Below are 14690 nucleotides of genomic sequence, written 5' to 3'. Positions count from 1 at the left end.
TGAAAGTGCACTGTCAACTTTTACAATATTTTCAAGTTATGATGGGTTTATTGGGACATAACTTCATCGTAAGTTGAGGAGCATCTGTATTATTTCAAGTTTTCTGTAGAGATCTTGGAAATAGAACTACTTTTAAAATGCAAAGGAAATAACTAAGCACACTGTAGAAGCCAGAATGTAGACAGAAGAGAGAAGAGTTGTTAATAATAACTCAAAAGAAGAGATGCATCTTATAATCAATAAGTAATTGCATAAGTCTCCCCTCCCCTGCAGTTTTGCTTTCTATAAATTCAGTTACCCGAAGTGAATGACAGTCCAAAATAGGTGAGTGCAGTACAATAAGATACTTTTAAGAGAGAGGGAAACACCACGTTCATATAACTTTATTATCTATATTTTTATTCTGTTTTATTGTTGTTAATCTCTGCTGTGCCTAATTTATAAATTAAAATTTATCATAGGCTGGTATGTATAGGACAGAACACACTACAGGCCGGACACGGTGTCTCACGCCTGTAATCCCAGCACTCTGGGAGGCTGAGGTGGGTGGATCACCTGAGGTCAGGAATTCAAGACCAGCCTGGACAAAATGGTGAAACCCCCTCTGTACTAAAAACACAAAAAATTAGCTGGGCGTAGTGGCACATACCTGTAATCCCAATTACTTGAGAGGCTGAGACAAGAGAATTGCTTGGAACCCAGGAGTCAGAGGTTACAGTAAGCCAAGATCACACCACTGCACTCCTGCCTGGGCGACAGAGTGAGATTCCATCTCAAAAAACAAAATACCACAGTATAGGTAGAAGAAAATAATTCAAATGTCCCTAGCATGAAGAAAAAATATTAAGATGAGGGTTATCCCAATTATCCTTAGTTTATCTTGACACATTATATAAAGTATCGGAATATCACATGTGCCCTGAAAATGTGTACATCTATCATGTATCAGTTTTAAAAATGAAAAACAAAGTCATGAGAATTGGAAAGGAAAAAAATGGTAACTATTTGTAGATTGTCTAACAGTATACCTATAAAATCCAAGGTAATCAAAGATAAAAATTAAAAGAATTTATTAAGGGAGAAAGTTATAAAATTAGCATACAAAATAATAGCATTCATATAATATTACAGTAAGCAGTTAGAAGATACAATGGGAAAGGAAAAAAGTCATATACAAGAACAACAAAAATAAGTTTTAAAAGGTGTTTCTGCAGCCAAACATGTTTGATCCTTAAATACAGAGAAAAATAAACATGAATGAATACCTAAGAACATAGACTTCTGCTTCTCACCAAGATGGAATAACTTACATGAAACAAACCAAAGAAAAAAACCACTGAGGCCAGGCACAGTGGCTCACGCCTGTAATCCCAGCACTTTGGAAGGCCAAGATGGGTGGATCGCTTGAGACCAGCCTGGGCAATATAGTGACACCTCATCTTTACAGAAAATAAAATAATTAGCTGGGCCTGGTAGCTCGCTCTTTTAGTCCCATTTCTTTGGGAGGCTGAGCTTGCTGTGAGCTGTGATTGTGCTACTGCATTCCAGCCTGGATGGCAGAGTGAGGCTCTGTCTCAAAAAAACAAAGCACTGAGCAAACTATGTGAAAGAACAGTTTTCAAGACTTTGGATGTCAAGCAATGAAGAATGGTGATTCCTGAGAAATATAAATCAATTGAAGTAGCCCTATGGTTGCTTCAGCTTACTGCCTGGAGAGATTTTCCAGACTGTGTAAAACAGAAAGGGGGAACCCAGGAAGAAGCTCAGTAGTCTCAAAGTTGAGAAGAACAGGCTGGGAGTCCAGGAAGGTCAAGACAACTATAGTTCACAGACAGGTTACTGGGAAGGCAAGAGCTGCCTTTGAGAGAGAGAGAGCGCTCTGGAAATGCAGTAGGTCTCCCTTCAGTATCCAGCTGAGTACTAATTAGTGCATGTATGTGAGAAGACCACCCAAGGCTGGAAAGAAACACCCTGAAGATGAAACAGTAGTCAGAACTCTTAGTTTAATTTTATAATAGTAAACCATTTCCAAAATATTTATTGAATTGTAAAATCTGAAACTATACTTATTGAGAGCTACTATATTCCCAAATATTTCCCGTTATTTACTCCTTTAAACTTTACCAATAAAGTACAAAAAGAGCTCATAGAGTTAAAAATATTTCTTTACAAATAAAATTTGCTTTAAAAAAAAACTGCAATACTTTCATGGGCTGCCTAGGGCTGTCAGAGACAGACTGTATGTAAGACAGTGGTCCCATAAGATTATAATGGAGTTGATTACCTTTTCTATGTTTAGATACACTAATGCTTACCATTGTGTTACAGTTACCTACAGTATTTAGTACTGTCACATGCTGTACAGGTTTGTAGTCTCGGAGCAATGGGCCATACCATATACCCTAGGAGCATTGTAGACTCTATATACCATGTAGGTTTGTGTAAGTACACTCTGTTGTGTTCACTCAATGACGAAATAACCTAATGAAATATTGCTCAGAGCACATCCCCATCATTAAGCAACACATGACTACACAGACAGAGTTCAGTAGTATCCATTGGGAGTTTCAGACATCCACTGGGGGTGTTGGAATATGTCCCATGAAGAAAAGGAGGGACTGCTGTAATACATAGTTTGTAATCATGACATCATCAAAAGTATTAACATTTTTATTATATTCATATACTTTAAAATATTATATGTCTGACCAGGTTAGACATTACTTACACTTTATTGTTTTCATACTTGATTTATTATAATACTAAGCTGTCAATATTATGGTCAATTATTATGGTTTTTTAAATAAAGCCATTCTTAATATTTTTATGAATAGTGACGAAGATTAGTTACGCACTCTGGCTTTCAGGGAAAGGGTGTTTTGTTTTGTTATGGGAATAGAGCAGTATGATCTCTCATGGACCTGTCACCTAGCTTTGATTATTAAAACATAGCCAGTCTTGTTTCATTTACACCCACCCTGTCACAGCTTGCCTCTATCCTCCTCTTCCTGGGTGGGTTATTTGAAGCAAGTCAAAGCAGAGGTTCTGGTGTATTTTTTCTTGTAGTTTTTCCCAGGCATAAGTGCTTATCAGTTTTTTTGCCAATAAGTTTCTTAGAATTATATGGAGCACAAAGTTTGAAGAGCACTAAATAATATTTAGGAAAGTCTATGCATCTAACTGCATAAATCCTTCAGTGGTGAGAAAGTTGCTTCAGCCTTCTATTAACTCTTGTTTGGGCAGTCCTTAACACACTTACCTGATAACAGCCTTTCAGATATACTTTCAATCCTTTTGTGTTGTTTCTAGTAGCTTTACATAGTCATTCTCCTGGACACATTGAAATGGCCTATCTTAATATTGTGACTCATTTACATACAAAAATAAGTATTATTTTATGTATGTAGAAAACATTGCTTGAGGCCAGGCCTGGTGGTTCATGCCTGTAATCCCAGCAGTTTGGGAGGCTGGGGCGGGTGGATCACGAGGTCAGGAGATCGAGACCATCCTGGCTAACACAGTGAAACCCTGTCTCTACTGAAAATACAAAAAAATTAGCTGGGCGTGGTGGCGGGTGCCTGTAGTCCCAGCTACCCGGGAGGCTGAGGCAGGAGAAGGGCGTGAACCTGGGAGGTGGAGCTTGCATTGAGCCAAGATCGTGCCACTGCACTCCAGCCTGGGTGAGAGAGCGAGACTCCGTCTCAAAAACAACAACAACAAAAAAAGAAAACAAAACATTGTTTTAATGTGGAATTAGAAGTGCTGTCAGACCAGAATAAAGTTCTCAATAAATCATAAAGCATAAGGAACATAAGGGTCTTATCGTCACTCAATTTCACATATAGAATTTGTATTTAAATATGAATATATTCACAAGCACACACAGATGTGTACGTGTAATTTGGCCACTCATTCTAAGTGTGGATTTCTAGAATATTGGGTAGGTTTCTTTTGAAAACACTACTCTTGACCCTTAAAGTATAGAATATCTTATGTTACACCTAATGTACTCTGTACTCTTAAATAATTTCTTCCACAGTTTTATTTATAAACCACTTATATATGTTTGTTAAGTGTTTGAATGTTTATATGTCCATTCCCATGGATGTTGATCATCTTGATGTGTGACTAGAGTCTTATCCAGATGCTAAATGTTTCAAGTTTTGCAAACCAAGTGGCAAAATCAAGGATGATGTTATGAAGATATTTATATAACTATTTAAAATCTAACCATTTTAAACTGGATGGGCCAGTGGTTCACTCCTGTAATCCCAGCACTTCGGGAGCCCAAGATGGTCAGATCGCCTGAGCCCGGGATTTCAAGACCAACCTGGGCTCAAGCAGTCCACCCACCTTGGCCTCCCAAAGGTCGAACAGCATAGTGAAACCCCGTCTCTACAAAAATTAGATAGGTGTGGTGGCCAATTTGCCTGTAGTCCAAGCTATTCAGGAGGCTAAGATGGGAGAATCACCTGAGCCTGCGAAGATGAGGCTGCAGTGAGCAGTGATTGTGTCACTGTACTCCATCCTGGGTGACAGAGTGAGACCTTGTCTTAAAAAACAAAAACAGAAAACTGAAATAAACCATTCTTGGCCCATGAGTGGTAGTTTACTAACCCTTAGCGTAGAGTATAGTCACTATTTAATACTTAGTGTCTAGTAAATCATGGAGACAGGCAATAATCTCAAACCTGAATAATATAATACTTTTTTGGAATTTCAAAATTTATGGCAAAAAGAACACTTGATCATTGTGGAAAAAAATTGGAACATACAGGCAAGCATCATGAATTTTTAAAAGAACTCATAATTCCCAAACCTACAGATTAAACATTGTTAATAATTTATTGTATCACATTCCAGCCTTTTGTCTATACATGTGGGAGTATATTAGTTTAAAATAAGTTGGATTATTCTAACAATTTGGTTTTATAGTCCTTTTCTATATACTTTTCTATGGTGGACATTTTCCCAGGTCATTAATTTGAATAATGTAATACATTTTTAGACAAAGTAATTTAAGGAAAGTTAAGTTTTTTGAAAGTGAAGTATTTTTCTGAGTGTGTTTTTAAAAAATTCTATGTTTTTTTTTGACAGAGTCTCACTCTGTCACCCATGCTGGAGTGCAGTGGCACGATCTTGGCTCACTGCAAGCTCCATCTCCCGGGTTCACGCCATTCTCCTGCCTCAGCCTCCTGAGTAGCTGGGACTACAGACACCCGCCACCACGCCCGGCTAATTTTGTTTTTGTATTATTAGTAGAGACGGGGTTTCACTGTGTTAGACAGGGATGGTCTTGATCTCCTGACCTCATGATCCACCCGCCTCAGCCTCACAAAGTGCTGGAATTACAGACGTGAGCCACCACGCCCGGCCTAAAAATTCTGTGTTTAAAAATAATAGCCATGCTTTTTGGAAGCAATGATTTTCTTTTTTTACAGTACAAAAAATAAGAATTAATGAGTTGCAGTGCTGCCACGTTTGAACCACAGCATGCTCACTGTCAGTTACACTTACACATCTTTTTATTAGAAACCCCCTGTAACTCATCAGTTTTCATTTGGGAAGTAGTGATTTTCTAACAATACAATATTTAATATATTTGCCTTCCCCCTGCCAAATTTGTCCACATGGAATTATATTGAATACTGAATATCGGACAAGATACAAACATTGGCTTGAGAGAGTGATCCAGTAAAAACAGAGCACTTTTTATATAGAGAACTCTTCCCTGACAGAAGTAAACTTAAGTCAAAGAAAGAAAGTTAAAGTTAACAAGTTTGTGCTGGGATCTTAACTATGCTTTTTTATTTCATTTGTTTATATTGAATGTTTTGTGTCTTTAAAAGTAGATCCCATATGTTACCATAACACAAATCCCAGTGTTGCTCATTTTTTCCCCTAAAACGTGAGTTTGGTTTGATATCAGTAATTTAGTCAAATGCATTTGGTTTCTTTACAGATCTTCTTCAGCAGTATCGTTCTGCTGTGTGCAAAGTAGACAGTGTGAATAAGGATCTCAACAGTCAATTAGAGTACCTTCGCACTCCGGATATGAAGAAGAAAAAGCAAGAACTTGATGAACATGAGAAAAATCTCAAACTAATAGAGGAGAAACTAGGTAAGTCTTTACTTTTTGTTAACTTCTACTTCCTTTATATGGAGATACATATTTTTGATGAGAATCCAACTGTAAGAAAAAAGAATGCAGATGATTCAGAACTTAACAAAAACTCTTAACCTCCAAGTCCTATCTGATAAATGGTTATAAACTCTTCTTTCACCAGAAGTAGTAAGAGGCATTCTCAGTATTCTTTCTTAATTCATTTTCTATAAATTATGACATATTCATGTTTGCATTTCTCTCATATAATAATTCCATTGTTTTTATTGTAAGGTTAACTTTCTACATTTTCCATCTTCACAGGTATGACTCCCATACGTAAGTGTAATGACTCATTGCGTCATTCACCAAAGGTTGAGATGACAGATTGTCCAATTCCTCCTAAAAGAATGAGACGAGAAGCTACAAGACAAAATAGGTGAGTTTGACCTGAGAATTATGTTTGGTTAGTTTACTAAAGTTCTTGGGTCTCACGATAACTTTTTTTTTTTGAGATGAAGTCTTGCTCTGTCACCCAGGCTAGAGTGCAGTGGCACAATCTTGGTTCACTGCAACCTCCACCTCCCGCGCTCAAGGGATCCTTGTGCCTCAGCCTCCCGAGCAGCTGGCATTATAGGCATGCACCACCATGCTCGGCTAATTTTTTGTATTTTTTTTGTAGAGATAGGGTTTCACTGTGTTGGCCAGGCTAGTCTCAAACTCCTGACCTGCCCACCTTGGCCTCCCAAAGTGCTGGGACTACAGGTGTGAGCCACTGCGCCTGACTGGGTCATCATACTTTAAAAACAGTATGCGTTCATGTCTAATTCTTCCCTTGAGCCAGAATATTTTAAATTTAAAAAAAAAAGTAATAATGAAGATAAAACTTAAGCATTATATTCTCTTAGGATACTCAATCTTCTAAATAACTTGTGCTAGTTATTTAGAAATGTTAATAGTTTATTTTTATATTATGTTAAAAGTCATTGTTAAGAGTCAAATTGCTTGTCTATTGTTAGGCTCACTGCATTCTCTTTCATAGGATCAGTAACTTAATAAGTATAGAATATGCAAAACCATTTGTAAATCGCTTATTTTAAAATTGCTTATAATTTTTGCTTTGGAGAATCAGATGCCATTTCGATCACCAAAAGACCAACACAGCCATTTCCACCCTAACTTCATAGTAAGAAAACTGTCCCTTTTAGATTAAATGTTAGTAAAGTCATCCCACAGAAGGATATCATGGTACTGGTGTTTCTCTTTTATTATTTCAAAAGGTTTAATGGTAGACTCTACCTGAATATGTTTTGTCATATCAGCCGTAGAGGAATTCCCTTGAAACTATGGTGTTTGGAATTGGTATTCTTTGCCCTTTGCATCTGCATATTCTACATTTATTCAGTAAAGATTTGAAATCTCACTCTGTGGTATATGTTGCTGGGTGAATAAAACTGACATGGTTCTTGCCTCCGTTGGAATTCTGTAATTCTCTGCAGTAGAGGGACAATTTAAAAAGTAAGCTTTTTTCTATTTAAAGGAATGAAAAGGCCAGGTACAGTGGCTCACGCCTATAATCTCAGCACTTTGGGAGGCTGAGGCGGGCAGATCATGAGGTCAGGAGATTGAGACCATCCTGGCTAACGTGGTGAAACCCCGTCTCTACTAAAAATACAAAAAATTAGCCGGGCATGGTGGCGCACGCCTGTAATCACAGCTACTCGGGAGGCTGAGGTAGGAGAATTGCTTGAACCCAAGAGGCGGAGGTTGCAGTGAGCCAAGATCGCACCATTGCACTCCAGTCTGGGCGACAAGAGCGTAACTCTGTCTCAAAAAAAAAAGAGAGAAAGAAAATAAGAAATGAAAAAATGATGAAGTAATAGAAAATGATAGAGAAACAATATCAGTTTTCAGGAGAGATGCTTTGAAACAGAGAACTGAAGCATGGGAAGGAACCAGCCATATAGGGATTGGTTTCAGTCAGAGGTTGGGAAGAAGGCATGATGCTCTAAGAAAATAACAGATGTGGCATGTTTGAGGAACTGAAAAGATGTTAGTGGCTAAGGCATGGTATGCAAGAGGGAGAGAGCCAAACTGTTGTTGAACATAGAGGCAGAGGCCAGATTATGAAACTTCTCCATCATGTTGCAAAAAAATTCTGTTTTAAGTTCATTGATATCTCTTGAGTATCACACATGTAGGCATGTGAATGATGTGTTCATGGGCATGAGGTGTATACAGATGATTAAGCTGATCATTCAAAGTGTGTTGGGGCAATTTAGCATCAGAAAGACTCTTTGCAGTAGATTTAGACATATAATTTTTAGAAATCATGAGTTCAAAATGATGCAAAAATCCCTTATTGGTCATCATTGCTGGTTAGTAGGGCACTTGCTTGTGACTGTGAAAATTTATATATTCATATAGAAAAGACATATGTATGAACTATCAGGTTACCAAATAGTTACAGAAAGTTCTTCTTTATAAAAGTTCTTCTTTGTAGAAAGTTCTTATATTAGTTAAATAATATGGTGTCTGGGATATACTCTTAAAATACTCCAGGAAAATAAAGTGGCAGAGGATATCAAAACAAGACTTGGCAAAATGTTTTCATTACTGAAGCTTGAAATAGGAAATTCACTGTATTATTCCCTCTGCTTTGATGTAGGTTTTTCATAATTTTTTAAAGCAGTATTTTATAAACAGTGGGATTATTTTTTTAAGAGACCAGAACCCACTTCCCACTAAGGAAATTCCTCAGGTGCAGTTCTAGGCTAAGATGTAAGGTACATGTTTTTGTGCCACAGTCTCAGCACTAAATTTGTCCTAGACCTTCCAGTTATTACAGCACTACTATGGACATTGATTTGGATCTTGTTAATTAAGATTTTGTAGCAATTCAGAGAGAATTTTTTAGTTTATAATATTGTTAGTAATATAATGATCATCAGTCATGTGTATACATATATCAAATGGTTTACTTTACAGTGTTGTACTATACGTTGAGTCACATATATAATTTTAAATTTTCTAAAAGCCATTTAATCATAGATGTTATTGAACCCAATATCCAAAATATTTCTACATGTAAACAAAGTTAAAAATGATTAATGAGCTATTTTACATTCTTTTTTAAAAAATACAGAGTCTTCACAGTTCAGAAGACGGCAAATCTCAATTAGGACTAGCTATATTGCAGGTACTCTGGAGCCACACATGGCTGGTGGCTACCGTTCTGGACAGCACAGGTCTAGAAAGAGCTGATGATCATAAAATCTTGTATCCTGTGCATCCTTACCTCTATTCCATCTTTCAGAGGCAACCCTTGTTTTAACTGTTAATTTTTAGTTACTCTGTCGTTGCCTACCCTTTTAAAAATTACATTATTATGACTATGTAAATATTGTTCAGTACTAGGCAAACTTGTGTGCTAGAATTACATTTCCTTCTCTATACAGGTCTAATGTCATGACTCTTACTTAGGCCACCAGTTAGAGCTCCAAACATCAGGCTCAAATAAATCTTCCTTACTCTGTTATTCTTAAAATCACGTGAAGTGTTATTCCAGTTGTTACTAAGACTCTTTCTTGTTGTTGATTTTTCTGGAAGTTTTAATTGCCACCTTTTTTTTTCTTTCCCTATGTATTTTAATCACATCTTCTTCCTGCTGTACCAGTGACTAGTAACTGTGCAGGCCTCCTGTAAATCTGTCATCCTGGGTCTTCCTTAGTTACTCTCTTGGATTATATCCATTATTTATTGGATTCCATGTCTTTCTCTCTCTTACAAATTCCTTAGAAAAAGTGCGTAGAAAGATAACTTGGAGCCCTTGCATGTCCGAACATGTCTTCATTTTGCGATCACATTTGATTGAGGTTTTCTGGGGATAACAGGATAGAAACAAGGCTAGAATATACTAGAGGTGAAGGGACTGGGAAATAGTCTAGAAATAATAGGAGACAGTCTGCCTGATTCAGCCCCAGAAACACTATGAACTCAGAGTCAGAACAAAAGAGTGAGAAGTTCAGCAACTCTCCGTTTGGGAGTCCTCTCTCCCAAACAGGGTGAGTGGCAAATAAAAAGGACAGAACAGAATGGAAAAAGAAAGGAAGCCACAGCCTAGAATGTACCAGATTTTCAACCCAAACTTTGAAAGCTTTGTTTCCTTGTCACCAGGCATGAAAAGATGCCACTACAAAGTTAGGTAACAATGGAAATGAGTTAAATGTTGGTATATTGGCTTTTGGTAGTTTGCTGGCACACTAGGACCTAATGCTGGCCTCTGGGAACCAAAAGGCTGATAATTGGCTCTGCACCTGCACATTTATCTATTTTTTTTTAATTCAACAATTTTTACTTATTTATTTTATAGAGATGGGGTCTTGCTGTGTTGCCCAGGCTGGTCTCAAGCTACTGTCCTGCCGCGGCCTCCCAAAGTACTGAGATTACAGGCCTGAGTCACTATCCTCAACCCAACATCCACATGTTTAAAGCAAAACCTGTGGACCCATGACCTTGCTATGCCCTATCCCAGTTATAGTTACCATCAAATCCCACTCAGAGAAGAGACTTGATGGTAAAACAGTTCTATTTTTATGATAGTAGAAGAAATTCCAGCTAGCAACATAATCCTCTTTCTTAAATGTAATTGTACAACCAAGAATCATCACACAAATGAGGGTAGCCAGCAACATGAGAGACAAAATTCAAGATGAGTTCCAAAATCAACCTGGAGGACAGTTTAGTAAAGAGACTAGATCTCTTTTATAAAATTGTAATTACTATGTAGCCGAAAGGAGCCAGGACAAGAATGAATAAACAGATTACAAATATTGTTGCTGAAATAAAAAGTTCAATAGGAGGACTAAAGTCAAAAAGAAAACTTTCCAAATACAAAAAGAGAAGACAAAGAACCAATTCAGACTATTAGGAATCTAGAAAGAAGAAAATAAAGAAGAAAATGGAGAAGGAAATGCTGTCATGTGGAAGAGAATTTCTCAGGGATGAAAGAAATTAATTGAATGCCCAGCAACAATGACTGACAAAATGCTCACTAAGACACTTCATAGTAATACTGTATCATGTCAAGGAAAGGGAGAAAGAATGTCAGTGTTTTTAGAGAGCCAAAGAACCATATTTTCACTGCAGCCTTTAGCACATGGGGAGACACACACACACACAATGCTATCATTTGTTTAGCTTTGTGATGGCAGTATTAGAAGTTTAGGTTGAAAATTTGGTGTATTCTGGGCTGTGACTTTCTCCCCTTTGCATCCTGATTATCTTCAGGAAATTTGTTAAAATCACTATTAGGGATTTTTTCATCCTCAGTCTTTTCCTATTCTCTATAAATCTTTAATAAATCTCACACTCTCAAAAGGTCAGAGCATTTGAAATAAAAATCTTAACAGTATTGAATATTGGTATATTTCATCCATACAATCGAACAAATTTAATAGTAGGAAAGGAAATAGGTACATTATATGTGTTTCTGTATATTTATGTTTATGTTTTTATTTACATATGTATATTGAATATATATTTGTTAGCGCTTACAGATCACATACTATGTTTCAACTTTAAGATTTCATTAACTATGAAAATGTCATTTTATGAAACATTAAAGAAAAATATTGCCAGTTAACTCAACATTATAAAGTACATCTGGATTTCAGAGATGTTAATTGTGAAAAAATCTTAGAATTCATTAAATATGTTTAGCAATATATGATACTATGCAGTAGACTCCATTGTTTTCTTGAAAAGAGGCTTCAGTTTTCTAAATCATTTTCCACTTATAAAGATTAAAAATTAGTTCTGTTAAAAATATTTATCTTCTGGCCGGGCGCGGTGGCTCAAGCCTGTAATCCCAGCACTTTGGGAGGCCGAGATGGGTGGATCACGAGGTCAGGAGATCGAGACCATCCTGGCTAACACAGTGAAACCCCGTCTCTACTTAAAAAATACGAAAAACGAGCCGGGCGAGGTGGCGGGCACCTGTAGTCCCAGCCACTGGGGAGGCTGAGGCAAGAGAATGGCATAAACCCGGGAGGCGGAGCTTGCAGTGAGCTGAGATCCGGCCATTGCACTCCAGCCCCGGTGACAGAGTGAGACTCCATCTCAAAAAAAAATTAAAAAAATGAAAAATAAAAAAATAAAAATATGTATCTTCTATTTGGAGATAGCAGTTCAGGGAACTATTAGAAAATGTTTAGATATATCTGAATTTTTTAAATCTGTAGGTACATATATCAAGGTGTTCACTGTGTTCATCTCTGTATGAATGGGATTATGAATATTAATTATGTTTTATTTTGCTTGTCTTTGTTACTTTTCTGTAATAAGCATTATAATTCCTGTTCTTAAAATAATAAGTTCATTTAAGGAAAAGGGGGTGAAAAGCAAAAATCTGCAGAATTTGGGTCTGAGATAATACCATTTCAAAGCACTGTGATACAGATTATATATATTATATACTGTGTGTGTGTGTTAACTACTTTTATTTGGGGGCTTGTTTTGCATACATGTGAAGGAAACGATTGTATATAAGGATTTAATTAAATCTGTTTATACCAAGAATTATAATTAAGAGAATATGGTTTCATTGGATATTTAAGCATCCAGGTGTGATGAGGGAGTTCAGGGAAGGGAAACCTTTGGTACATAAAACTTTGTTTTCTTTCCCCTTTGACCAGGATTATAACCAAAACAGATGTGTGAGAGGTGACAGAGAGAAGAGGCCATTGGTCTCAATAAGAATGCCCTACTTTCTGCATCTCTGTTTCAGAAGACCAAGAGGGTGACTTCCAGACTGAGTATTTCTGGGGACAATACAAGTACCTGGGCATGAATTTCCATTTTGATTCAGATGGGACTGGAAACAACCATTCAATTTTATGAATCTTACTGGACATTATGGATCTACTGGAATTATTCCAGACGTTATGCCCTTTGGTTGTCATTACCTTGCAAATGTGTAAGAGGAAAATGTGCTAATATGGCAGTGACTGTAAAACTGGCACATGGCATTTATTAATCCTGAAGAAAAGTATGTGTACTATTTTTCAGTATAAATATAATGAACATGTTAGAACTATTTCTTGAAAACCTTTTTATTACTTTTGCGTGAATTTATTTAACAAAGATGTTTTGTCTTCTGTGTAAGGGAGGTTCTAGAGGCTAGATATTTAATTGTAAATATGTGAGGAAACTCAATGCAGAATTCAGGATAAAAATTTTAAAAGCACAGGTGTTTGGGAATTGAAATGTTAAGATACCCAGAACAACATTAAATCGATGAGTGAACTTGTGACAGTGGTAGCATTTCAAATTTCAAAAGACTTATCCTGTATATATATATATACACACATATATATATATATAATATTCAGCAACACCAAGTTTTATAACTATTGTTTGATTTATTAATACTAGAATATGTAGTCTCAGCCTTAATTTTACATTTACATTATTTTGTAATTTTTTATTACTATTTTTAAGGGATTAAAGAGAACATACATTCTCACATTAATGTACTTTCTGGTAGAAAGTTGCTGCAAAAACATTTGAAATGTATATTAACTCAACCTAATGTATGTCATATATATGTCTTTGTGTAAGTTCAAGACTGTTAATCTGTGAAGTTATTTTGTAAGGACATACATTTGGTAAGTTTGTGTCCCAGGAAATGTATGTGTTTTTAAACCCTTTCTAAATATGCAGGCTGTTAATAAATAAGATTGTTTCTTCCCTACTGAATAGATAAGTGTTTTTCTTTTTAAAATTGGAAGCTTCATGAAAGTTATCTTGTTAAAAAACTATAATGATGTTAACCTATCTTTATAATTGGAAATTATTTAAATTGTTGTTACAGAAAAAACAAAATGGCAATTATAGAATTAGCTATGGGGAAGATTGGCTCCATAGTATTACAGGTTGAGTAGCCCTTATTGAAAATGGTTGGGACCTGAAGTGTTTTGGATTTTGGTTTTTTGTGAGTTTTTTTTATTATTTTGGAATATTTGCATTATATTTACCAGTTTAGCATCCCTAATCCAAAAATCGTTCATTAGAAATTGGAAATCCTTCAATGAGCATTTCCCTTATATGTCATATCTGCGCTCAAATGTTTTGAATTTTGGAACATTTCTTGTTTCTGATTTTTAGATTAGGGATACTCACCCTGTACCAATATTTGCAGTCCTTAGACATTAGATTATATGAAAATGATTGATAGGTAAGAAAAGTTAAAGAGAAATCACTTCTTAGGAACTAGACTTGAAAGTATAATTAATATGTGGAACTAGTTTGCTTTTATAATTCATTGTGTCAAGAAGGTGTAATGTTTTAAATCCAAGGCATTGAGACTATCTAGAAGCAAAAAACCTAGTTTTAAAATTTCTTAATTTTTATTAGAAGTGTATTTAAAGGCCGGGCGTGGTGGCTCACACCTGTAATCCAAGCACTTTGGGAGCCGAGGTGGGTGGATCATGAGGTCAGGAGATCGAGACCATCTTGGCTAATACAGTGAAACCCCATCTCTACTAAAATTACAAAAAATTAGCCGGGCGTGGTGGCAGGCGCCTGT

The 14690-nt window shown here is 36.3% G+C and overlaps 1 protein-coding gene across 1 annotated transcript in view; it reads left to right on the top strand.

Moving 5' to 3' along the window:
• SMCHD1 (structural maintenance of chromosomes flexible hinge domain containing 1) overlaps positions 1 to 13861 on the top strand; it is a 167075-nt gene extending 153214 nt beyond the window's left edge. The window contains exons 46-48 of the mRNA XM_011996333.1: positions 5963 to 6121; positions 6428 to 6542; positions 12799 to 13861. Coding sequence (XP_011851723.1) covers positions 5963 to 6121; positions 6428 to 6542; positions 12799 to 12823 — 299 coding nt within the window. The 3' untranslated portion in view covers positions 12824 to 13861. The remainder of the gene's footprint in view (positions 1 to 5962; positions 6122 to 6427; positions 6543 to 12798) is intronic.
• Positions 13862 to 14690: the final 829 nt, after the last annotated feature.

The sequence above is a fragment of the Mandrillus leucophaeus genome, unplaced genomic scaffold, assembly GCF_000951045.1.
Source record: "Mandrillus leucophaeus isolate KB7577 unplaced genomic scaffold, Mleu.le_1.0 Scaffold51, whole genome shotgun sequence".
Lineage (NCBI taxonomy): Eukaryota > Metazoa > Chordata > Mammalia > Primates > Cercopithecidae > Mandrillus > Mandrillus leucophaeus.
This window is presented reverse-complemented; position numbering and strand designations above follow the sequence as displayed.